This window comes from Athene cunicularia (assembly GCF_003259725.1).
Source record: "Athene cunicularia isolate RWA chromosome 9 unlocalized genomic scaffold, athCun1 chr9_part1, whole genome shotgun sequence".
NCBI lineage: Eukaryota > Metazoa > Chordata > Aves > Strigiformes > Strigidae > Athene > Athene cunicularia.
In genome coordinates this window covers 269,581-281,914 of record NW_020799110.1, presented here as the reverse complement: position 1 = coordinate 281,914, position 12,334 = coordinate 269,581, and the positions used below count along the sequence as shown (strand labels likewise).

The following is a 12,334-nucleotide window of genomic DNA, read 5'->3' as shown; positions in this document are numbered from 1 at the left end:
AGATACAATCGGCATGTCGCTGACTCCGCGGGCTGCTGGTGGCAGCGGTTTAGGGGTGAATCACTCCGCCGTCCCTGTTGTACCACGCCTCACTGCAGAGCAAGCTCTCTGCTCCCAGCCGGTCCCAGCAGCAGTTTCCGGGCCAGCCTGCCGCTGGGAGGGTGCAGCTGCAGCGGGTCGGAACCGCCCGGGAGCCGCTCACCTGCTGGCGCGTTCCGGCCTGTGGGACACAGCTTGCGCTCATGCTCCCTCCCTCCCCACACAGGCACAGCTACGCAGGCCTGGGTTCATCCAGATTTCTCAAAACGTGAGGAGTGAATTCAGGTTTTCCGTGGACCGAGCGCTGCGCGCAGCCCCGGCCCTGTGACGCGCAGCGTGGGGCTAAGCAGCTGCACCGCTGGCTCTCAAACCACTGACCCTGGTGTAGGCGAGCGCAGCCAGAGCAATGCGCCAGTCCAATAAATTCCTTTTGATACTTAAAGTGGAAAAGATGTTTATTAACATTCTTTCAAGCTTTCCTTATTCAAGACCATATAAAAAAAAATCTCTGCATTTTGATTATATGCATGTTTTTACTTTCTACATAGTTACAGAGGTATTATATAGCATTTGCTTTTCCCATGATACACTGGTAAGTACTGAGTTCTGTTAAACAGTTATAGCACTTGTTTTCAAATCAGGTATTTGAAAAGAACAATTTTTCTATATACATAGTTTAGCAGACTAATACAGCATAAAATGCTCTTTAGTAAGAGGTATATGAGTTGAGGATCAATACAATACTTACCAAAAATTATTTTTCTGTGTGGAACAAAACCTCTGTTTTGATCACCTCCCCACACCCCAACTCCCACATCCCCACTGGAAACCAGACAACATCATAGGAGCAGGTAGGAATAATTAACAGGATTAGGGTGGATCTTACCTTGTGAACTGCTCAAAACTAAACACGTATTCTAAGATGCCTGATCCTAGGGGCTGCTCAATGGAACTGCTTGAACTCAGCTACTGTGGCAAACTTCAAGGGATTATTTGGAATCGCTGCTTTGAGACCGAAGTGGAATTTCTTCTGCTTTGTTTTGATACACCAGCATACAGAATATTGATCTGTTCTACGTTTTTCTTTCAGTGGTGGTGACAGTTTTTAGGAAAACTCTATACAAACATGCAAATACATTTTTTTGTTGGGCTTAAGGGCTAACACATACCATACATGTAATAAATATTGCTATCAGTATGACCCAGTTGTAGCTACAAAATGGAAAAAAATTATTCCAGATAAATCCCGTTTCAACAAGATACACTTAGTCTGTGTGATATTTCTATTGATATAAACTATTAACATTATTCATTAACATTGTGAAGTCCAGTTAAACTGTTCATTTTGAGAAGACAGAATGTGTGACTGAATACCTGAATCAAAAATAAATCTATCAGTAATGATTTAACCATAGTACTACTACATGAACTGCTGCTCCTACCGAAGAAACCAAATGGATTACAGATTAAAATATATTCCCTACATAAAGGTTTGTAAAGTAGAGCCTTAAGAACTCTTTTGTTCATACACTATTCATCGTTAGTAGTCTCAAACAGTATTTGCCACTCTGTACTCCCTTTCATCACTGGGCTGGAGCTGCACCACTACACTTTCTTCGTTTATTCCATTCTCTGCATCACTGCTATCAATGTTGTCGTTGTCGTCCTCCTCGTACTCGGAGGACTCGGTCATGTTCTGGTGGGAATGAGACTCTGACAGAGCCCCGAACGACTGAGTGCTAACTGAGGCTAAGGGTCTAAGCAATGGAGTATTTTCCGACACTTCATTCTCCTCTTGACTACTGTCCGTTTCAGAGTCAGAGTCCCCCTGAGAAGGGACCACTTTCTGCTTACACACAGGACAGGTTTTTTTGGTTTTTGTCAGCCATGGGTCCACACACTTGCAGTGATACGCTGTTAGAAAACAAAATACATGCGTTACCTAAATGAAAAGGACAAGGAAACCTGCTAAACTGTATTTATGGTTAGTAACATTATTTTATTAGTAACAGAATTTCAGAATTTAACTCATACAGAGAATTTTAGTGCCAAGTTTGTTGGCATGCAGACTGTCTATCCCTGCCTACAAAACACCTAATGGATGAGGAGTGGCCAAATGGATATGTGCCATTAATAACCATTTCCTCTGCTGAATGACTCAGAGCAGTCCTGCCATGGGCCACGTTTACAAAATAACAGCTTCTTGAGGAATTAGACCCACCTTGCAGCAGACTTGCCCACCATCATTATCCTTATAATGCCTCTAACCTCCATCAAGATGTATCGAAGCATCTCGTTATTAAATAAAATTACCACATGATTTTGTGGATTTAAAATCAGCTCTACAGTTGGCACTGCAACTATACTGGCCTTATTTAAAGAAAATGTGTTTGAAGTGTCTTTCTTATATTAAAAACTTAGCTCTGCTTATTAACAGAGACTTCTACCCAGCAAGGAGCAAAGTATTTACAAGGGCAAGCATGTTGTGTTCAGTCCCTGCTCAAGCACGTTCTCCACAAGAACCAAGAGTGGTGGTTTTGGTTTGGTTTTGTTGGTTTGGTTTGGCTTTTGTTTTGTTTGTTTTTAAATGTCAGCAATCTTTGCTATTGGTGATCAGGTTTAGTTAACTCTGCAGTCCCTAGCTGGCACAGATGCTGTGGATCTCTTCTTTCTCTTCCAAGAGCTCTTTTGTTCATCAGCCTGAGCTGAAATTGTTTTTTATGACTGAGGACCTACAAAGCCCAGCCTGTCATCTGCTGCGTTCACTGTGGATGCAAGGCTGTAATATCAGTTGCCTCTTTTTAAACCCCTTAGTGATGTGGTATTTGCTGTTGCAGTGCCACTCAGCACAGGAATTTAATGAGAAAAAGCTGAGGAAAACTGCTCCCAGCCAAAATGGCTGCAACACAGTTAATGGTCTGGGAGGTAGAGAGAGGGTCTCAAGCTAGGAAGAATGAATCCTATCTTTCTTGATAGATTTTATGCAGCTTTAAAAAAAAAAAAATGTTTAAATTTAGAGACATTCTTGGGCCCAGGCCAAAGAAATCCAGATTTCTAGATAAATGCTCTTAAAATGCTTCTTGTACTTGCATGCAGTTAAGAGCAGTCTTGTCCCGGGGACAGACACATACATGACTACTCCATACACTTTCTGCAGTGGGCTGGAGTTGAGAAGGGCTGCTCTGACAGTGCCCAACTTGTCACAGTAAGAACATTCTACAATTCCAATAGTTCGCGATAAGAACATTCTACTAATTGTACTGATCAACACTGGTTTTTGCACTGACAACACTGACCTAGCACAGTCAAGGCAGTGGTCTCCACGGCTTCAGGCTACGGGACAGGCCGCATCCCTTCACCCATGTCTCTGTCACTAACAGCAGAATTACATTTTATGGTTTGATTGTCTCAGAGAAAGTGAAAGCTTATCTTTTAAATGTAATTCTGGAATGTGTTTCCCTATTGAATACAGACATTTCAGGGACAGCCTCAAGTCCAGATTTTTCTTTCATGTGAACATCCAAAGAAAAATGCAAAGTGGGAATCCTAACCTTTTTTGGGTTTTTCGAGAGAAAAAAGTTTGCTCTTTTCTCAATTTGTACATAAACTCCTGCCTATTAGCAAAAATAAATTTTATAAATCAATCAATAAACATATTCACTGTGGGTTTTAGACACAGTGTTTTAGAGAGACGTTTTAATACAAATACCAAACCTAAAATACAGCTGCTTACCATGAGAACACGGGAGGATTCTGAGCTTGTCTCCATCCTCATATTCATCCAGACAGATGGCACATACATCGTATTCATCTCCTACAGCATGTAATTGAGAATCAGTTTAACTTTGAAAAGGTCTGCTGCAAATCTTTCAGACACATACACATCCATTCTGGGTTAGTTTCACAGCTGAAGAAACTATTACTCCTCTCTGTCCATGTAGGGGCAGGTTCTTTGAAGCTGTGTAGTTGACCCCTGTATTTCTCTCCTTATTGGGACTATAGCTCATTCACTTTTCCTTCAGGTTAATAAAATGTTTTAAACTGTGTGAAGTGCTCTCTCTAATATTCTATCAATCATTCTCATTAAAAGTAAGATAAAAGGATTTAAAATACAGTATTCACTTTACTATACAGGTATCAGTAAGTTATTGAGAAAAACAGAACCAAAGACAACTGGGTAAAAAAGCAGAATAATAGTTGAGAATGACAGTCCAGTTACAGAAGCAAGCTGACATGATTTTGTAATTCAAACCTCACAAATAAGATATATGTTACCGACAGGACTGAGGTTATGTACACTGTTGTAATACATTATATGAACAAACTATAAACACTTTTAAGAAGTCAATTTACTCCCATTTCAAGGGCTTTACAACATGGCCCTTTCATCAATCCCAGCAGTTCCTTCCAGTCTCCAGAAGCTACTGGCCTCTGAAGTTGCAGTTACACCAGCAGCTTATGACCTTACGAAGTGAAAAGAAAACTTTGGAGCAGTGATATTCGAAGAGCCTTTCAGGACCACCAGAAGGTAGCCACAGTGAAGGGCCAAACCTCCCCCTTTCCCCAAACCTAGTTTTAGGTCAAGGCTTTAGATTTGACACACAGGAAGTTCCAAAGAGAAAAGTATCTGGACATCTTAATCCTACAAGACGGCGGAGGGAACTGAACATAGATCCCCCAATTCCTGTCGAAGACTGCCAATAACTAGGCTATTTTATTAAAAGTGAGTAGTGCAAAACACATCTTTTAAAATACAGACGCAGCTAGATTTCATGTTGTAAGGAGCCGTACCTCATCCTGTATCCTGTGATTACTTACCTGATCAAGCCCTGAGAGGGACTTGAGCAGCGAAGGGTCCCTTGTCCCTGTCTGGGTTCCTTGCCTTGACATGAGCTGGGCTGAGCATCTGCTCAGCTCTGCCAAGGCTGGAAAAGTTCTGGCCGTGTGCACAGAGCCACCGTATCTGCCCAAGTCGGTGAACTTCTTTCACACACCTCTCACAGCTGAGGATGCCCCCGACGCTGGCGCTCAGCGCTCCCAGACGCTGCTGCTCCTGTGATGCAGCAGCACTTCACGTGGGCCTCCGAGCCTCAGTGCCGGAGCACGGCCCAGCACCGCCCCGGCCCCTCACAAGCAGCGGCTCGCTGGGGCCGCACACATGCCGACCATGAAGGGTTCTCTAAACGACCAAATACGGCGTGACAGAAGGAAACTCAACCAGCCCAGACCGCCTCTTCCTTTCCGAAGCCCTCCCCGTCCTGCGGGCAGAGCACATGTGCCAGCAGACTGAACTGCAAGGCTTCCTGTCACTTGACCAGCACAGGATGGGCTGAGGGGCAGGAGAGCTACAGGGTCAGATGATCCAACGTGGACTTGTACGTCCCATCACACGGGCAGTCACCTGCTCAGCACGTGGTGGGAGGGCACCTGCATCCTAGAGACATGCTCTGTGACAAGGACAGCCACCAATGATGGTGCCTCAGGAAAAAAGGAGTCTGTGGCCCACCCTGCCCAAGGATGGGCACCCCTGCAATGTCCTGGTGGGCAGCCCCAAAGAAAGCAAGCCGGGGAAGTAAGGAGATGTAGATGCCATCAGAAAGAGGATGTGCAGAGAAGGTTCACTCTCTATATACCAAAAGGCAAATGGGTAAGGCATAAGCAAGGCAGAAACCTCAAAAGAGAAATGAGACCCCTGTGATCTTTCACTCAAAGTTGAAGAAAGAAGGGTTAAGGTGGCATATCTTGTTCCTGGTGCCACTCATGGCAGCTTTCCCCATCTCCTTCCAACCTCTCCCAGTACCTTCCAAATTCTACCTAACCTGAGCTCCATCCATCCCTCAAGTGTTAGCTCATCAGTCACCCTCACAACTCAACTCTACTCCTGTTCCCCGCAGTGTCCACTTAACCCTCTCCCAGTAAACTTCCATCAGGTCTTTTCTGGACTACAGGCTGCACTAAAACTTCACTGCTGCACACCGCTCAGGCTTGACACTGGAGATGTCAGATTTAAGTGTGTAAGACTGACGTGTGCTACGGCTAGAGTTAACAGCCACAAGAATCTCGTGTGTGCTCAGTTCACCTTTCAACATACACATATCACACAGTAAAAATCTGTGACAACACTATTTAGCACAAATCTAGATTTATTTCTTTTATTTTTTCTTCACTGAAGTTCCCATATTACTTCCTGAAGTACTGTCCAGATTAGACACGAGACCTCAGTCTCAAATGGGGACAAACCAGAGGCACAGTTCACATTCTAACGTTGTTCAGAGTTGATATAATACACAAGTGGTCCAAGTATTGTTTTGGGGAAAAGGCAGGAACAATGGGGCAGATTTCATTAATGCGTTGCTACAGCAGGCCCACATTTGGGTCACGATCTTATCATATGTTATCAGGAAGCCTGCAGATGAAGTTTGTGCTATGCAGAAGAGACGTTCTTTAACACAAAAGCTCCAACAGTAACAGAGTTTTCCCTTTACTGTAATGAAAGTACGTGGCAGAAAAGAATTTCTAGAAACTCAGCTCAAAATTTGTTTTGATACCATGCTGCTAAACCCAGTGCTTTTCTACAGATGGGAAAGTTACCTACACTGGGTGCTTGGAGTCAGTTTTCAAAGACCAGCTGAGTTGTCCCATGCCGCTCAGCGCGGTGGCTCTGTTCAGAATGCGCGGAGACGTGGCCCCCACAGCACGAGAGCCAAGGGCTGTGCCCCGGCATCGACGGAGCAGAGCCTGCCCAGGAAGCCACAGAAGGGCAACAGAAATAACACCAGTGACTCACCAGGGAGGTAGAGGCACAAAAGATGAATCGCTGTTGTCAGCTCAAATTTCGAGTATTACATGAAACTCCATTTTTAGGGAAAGAGAATCCACAAAATGAAGTTGTTCAGTGACAGAGGAGAGGCAAAGATGTACTATTTTTCTGTTTAGGTGTTCATAGTAAGATCATTAATAAGTAGAAGCACAAATGTTAAAAACGCAAGACTTAAAGTTGTAAAAAGCAACTTGACCAGGATTTTAACAACTGTGTAACAACACACTTTACTGAGAAAAATAAAGCTTCTTTGCAGATGTAATAAAAATCGTAATTTTAAATTCCAAAATGCAAAAAATTGTCAAATAAATGCAGTGTAGCAGCTTTTCCCATTTAGTCTGTACACAATCTAACTCACATGATTAGTCTTGATCATTTTAAAATACTTTGTCATTAAAAAAAATCATAAAAAACAAACTGAAGAATTACAGTAGTAGCCTAATAGCATTCATATATTCATACAGCGGTAACTGTACTTCAGCTTTTAATTAAGGACACGGCTTATATTCCACATTACCAGAATAGAAAGCAAGCACTTCTCTGCTTTGATTCAGGATTTCTGCAAGCCTTCTTTTTCAGATGTTAACAAAAGTGAGCCAAGAACTGAGCCAGCTCTTTAATAATAAGGCTGTTTAGTTTATATGAATTTGTGTTTAGCTGCATTATTAGCAGGTGCTTTTTGCATCATTCCAGTACCAAAATACCATTGACTAGGATGTAAAAAATCAAAAGCATTGATTTTTGCAGTTCAGAGAATTATTTTACAGTAGTATCTCATACTGTTGTGCACACAGTGCTCTGAAGTCTATAGCAATTAACATTCTGTAGACTTAAAAATTTTCAGTATAAAGCATGTTTGTGGATATAGTTCTATTCTGGGCTTTTCTCAAGGTGCTATCAATTTTTTTAAAATACATACAACACCTGGTGTTGTTTATCTAGAATCTCTCTTCTACATGGTGGAAAGTACGGAATAGGATCTTACACAGAATCATGACTATCATGTGCTGCTGTTCTGCTAAGATTATTTTTTTTAATTTTTTTTAAGGACTTCAGTATTTCGAAAGTACTATACACAGAATTGCAACTTGTCATCTAATAGAGATGAAAACAGAAGGAACACCTAACATACAGCACGTGAAGCTATCCACTGTGGTACTAGGGGTGTACATGGGAGGTGGCAAGGGAAGCCTACCTGCATACAATTATTTTCTGGCCTCATTCATAAGGCTTGTTCTTGGATTCCCTGTGCAACCTAACCTACCCAAGTGAAGTAATGCAAAACAAGCCCTCTCATTTTACCAAAATATTAGTTCCACTTGATTTCTCGTATTTTATGACAGCCATGACAGAATTTCTACTGAATCTATCTCTTGCTTATGCCTAACACTTCTACTTTAAAGGAAAAGCACAGACCAAAAACTTCTAACCTACCTCCCTTCCAAAGGTATGAAAACCAACAAAATATTTTAAATAGTACTCCATTATATAGCAGATACAAAACCAAGGCACATAAGGTATCCTGAGTCTTCCCATTATTAAAAGGATTTCTTTATTTGTGGGCGTAAGATGCTAAAAACTATTCACACCTACGTAATAATAGGCTGATTTCTACCGCAGTAAAGTCTTGTGTTGCCTACTACCTGACTTCTGCATGATTACAGATCACGCTAAACAAACCAGCCAGCCAGCAGTATGGGTACAATTAACAAAGACACAGCAAATTGTTTAAATTACAGGTTTGCTAAAGCTAGTGGTTTGACAGGGAAAAACGAAGGGAGGCAAGACTGCAGAGGGAAGTGAAGGAACACATCTGCAACATATTTCACTATCAGTAAAGTTAAATTATGGAGATTAATCCATGTGCATGAATTACATTGCTTTCAATACAAATTTTTTTCAACCATAAAGGCAATAAAAAGAAGATTAATGAAAAAAGTCACAGAATTGATACAGCATTGCAACATTAAGTATCCCACAAGGACACTGCAAAGTAGTAAATATTCTCAATCCTACTTTATAGGGATGGAAAAGAAAGTGGAGAGAGATTACAATTATTTTATCTTGGCATATAGTAAATCAGAGTAAAGTTGCAACTCTAGACCTCTCAGTTCATAGGTCTATTCTCCAAATAACAGAAATCCATGATTAAAACCCAATTCTCATCTGTTTGCCAAAAGATAAAACTCCAAGGCCTTCTGTGGTGGTACAGAAAGTCTGTGAAATGTGATTCATGTTATTTTTGTTAATACATATTATTCAACACAAACGCAAAGCTGATGACTGCCACTGGAAAATAACACTGCTGTAATCTGGCATTTCAGAAAATAAGCATAGTGGACGTGAGAACCACTTGTGAACATGGTTTTCCTGATAGTTACTATACAACAACAACAACAGAAGATAAAGAGAAAGCAGGAGAGAGAAGACAAACTCGTGGGCAGGTAGGAAGAGAGATCAGAGAGAGTCCATACTGTCAGACCTCCATCACTGAAGTAAGGGGTTTTGTCTAATGTAACACAATGAAGTACTTCAGCTGTAGCTTTCCTTAAAAAAATTACTTCCTCTTTTGCTATGACATTCCTTTTCTCAGTTGTTTTTATTACTCAAATGATGTTTATAGTATCATTTATAATCAGCACATTATTATCACCATGTTCAACACAGAAATGAAAGTTAACCATCAGTCAGGGCTGTCAAGGGCATCATCTCTCAGAGAAAAAAAACAAACAACATTCACATAATACATCTGTCTTTTTCCCCACTAGTCATTCAAGGTGTACAAGAATGTCCTGAAGAATGACAGCCACTGTCCTCGAGGGGCTTGGCTTGCTAAGGCATCCCCTGGCAAACCAACGACAGCACCTCCCGGAGAAAATGCTGCTGTGGTAAAGCATCACACCCATTCCTAGGCAGGCAAATACAGATCAAGTTCTCAGTGAGGCTGATAATGAAGTTCTCCAACACGGAGGCCACAGACCTACCTGACAGCCTATGTCTCACTGCAAAGGTATTTCTCTGGTCTCGGTATCTCCCTGCACAGGGACCCGTGGCCATCCCCAGGCCGCACCCAGCGGCTGCCCCAAGCACAGCCCAGCTGCTGCGCTTCAACAGGTCACCCGGGGAGCTAATTACCGCTATGCCACAGGAGATAATTACCACTATTGCCCAGACTCCTTGCCAGGACTGGGGAGGGGAAGCAAGGCCACACAGCAGCAGGACCCCAGTGCCAGCCCCCCTCAGTGCTGGGAGCTGTAGGACGGCTCTGCCAGGCCTGCAGCCTGGCCTCCACCTCAGCTTAACCTCCATGACTACCCCCCGCAAAGAACACAACATCTCCTGTTTAAAAGGACATTTGCAGACATCCTTTTCTCAAATACCCATTACTGTATCTTAGAAGCTGGCTCAGAACCACCAAAAAGTGGGGAAAGGATGAAGTATGGAAACTGCTGCAAAATAAAGTATCTTGCTTAAACTATGCATGAGAAGTGTTTAGTAAGCAAAGTTATCTTCTAACTACTTGGCACATACCAAAAAAAAAAAAAGATCTCTCAGAAACACAATTTACTCATCCACACATACAAGTACTTGTGAACAATGAAAAACACAAAAATAAAACTGTGTCAATACTTTGTTAGACCTTCAGACTTGTTTTCTCTATTAGACCATAACTGAGCTGTGCAGTCAAGCAGATGGGTCTATAATGAACAGTAACTACATCAGTTATAACCCCATTTGCAGGGAAAGAAGAGTCAATTTAGGGATACGTGGTAAACTGCAGAACTGCACTTACTCTGGAGCAGATTTTTAAAAGGCACTGAGATACGATTGAATGATAGTGGGAAACAGATTTAAGTATTAACTGGCATATAAAGATATATACAATACTTCAAAATACATATTTGCTTAAAATGACACATACTCTTACAGCTTATTTATCACATATGTCAGAGCTATATTCCACATGTAGATAAAGCATTTCAAAGCTGACTGTTTGAAGTTCAGCTTTCCTACTTCAACATCCAACCAAGCAGCTCTAGTCCTGTGGATGTAGCAACTCCCAAATTCTGCATTCTTTACCAGGTATCTAACCACTCAGTTAGGATCCTAATTTCTACACAATGTAGAAAAAAATTACTTCGTTCATTTTTATTAATAATATGCCCAGACATCTCTATCTTTATGATACTTTCTTTATGGAGTGAGACCTTAACTGCAATGATGTTACAGTCTAAGATCTAAAAATCTTTTCATTCTTGGCCCAGATTCCATTTTAGTGTAAATTTAAGCTGCCATGGAAATACAATTGAATATTTCTGTAAATAAATTCTACAATATGTACCAATTCACAAAATTTCTAACCTGTATTTTTTCTAAGCTATCATTCTTCAGAATATTTCAATTTGCTAATGATCAAATTACAGGCACATTAAATGGATTTGTCTTTTTTGGTGTGTTCACTTTGTCATAAAGACATTATACAGAAGATATCAACTCCCACTGACTTTTCTATTACCGAAATGTAACCCATTTGTAAGGAACCACAACACAACAACTGCCCCAAAACTGTTTCAGTGTAGAAAACAGGTTTTGACATAGCAGATGCTTCTTTCTGTGGAACCATCCAAAGGCAAGGCTCGTTGATCAGGGCTTGCAGAGACACTCAATGCCACATCCTTTGTTACTGCTTCTCTACTCATTTCAGAAACACTGAGTGCCTGATCTAAAGCCTACTGAAATCAGCAAGAAGTTCCCATGCATTACAGTGGTATTTGACTCAAATCCTATTTCAAGATGATTCATGTATTTTCTGTATTAACAATTCTTTAGGTATGTTAGAGTGCAATTACCCCTGCAGAACAATCACCTTCATTGCATCATCGTTTGCCTATCAGCCTATTAAATTTCAGAAATCCACTAAAGCCAGCTATCCCTTAAAAAACATTTTGCAGTACAATGAAACCACTTATTAGCCAGTGATTCATGACACCAAAAGCAGTGCAAGAAATAAGAACCAGTATCTATAGGGTCTTAGCTGCAGTACTTGACCAATGTTTCAATACAGATTTTTAAGAATACACTTGAGACAGCAGAAAATCTAGCATTCCTAAAACCAGGATTAGAGTCCATGAGTTACCTTCACGTATCCTCCAAAGCAAAAGGTAATGGACATGTCATCAAGACGACTGCTGTGAACCGTTTCACAGTAACGCCTTGAGAAATCCTACCTTTCATGAAGAAGCACGAAGCAATACATTTTTACTGTAATTGCTGAAAGTAACATACTGCAAGTACTGGGTCAAATCTTGTCCTTTTAGTAGAAGTACTTAAAGAAAGTAATATAAGGGATTAATTTCACAGCAGTAGAACCAAAGTGATCTTTTGCTTAAAGACACTAAAATCCTAGTTGGAAAAACAGGTTTTTTGTTGTGTTTTTCATAAGCCACTGAATACCTGGATGTTTATAGCCAGGTT

The 12,334-nt window shown here is 41.2% G+C and overlaps 1 protein-coding gene across 1 annotated transcript in view; it reads right to left on the bottom strand.

Moving 5' to 3' along the window:
• Positions 1 to 467: 467 nt before the first annotated feature.
• RNF13 (ring finger protein 13) overlaps positions 468 to 12,334 on the bottom strand; it is a 29,685-nt gene continuing 17,818 nt past the window's right edge. The window contains exons 8-9 of the mRNA XM_026855183.1: positions 3,773 to 3,853; positions 468 to 1,953 (exon numbers count right to left, since the gene is read on the bottom strand). Of these exons, the coding sequence (XP_026710984.1) occupies positions 1,589 to 1,953; positions 3,773 to 3,853 (446 nt within the window). The 3' untranslated portion in view covers positions 468 to 1,588. The remainder of the gene's footprint in view (positions 1,954 to 3,772; positions 3,854 to 12,334) is intronic.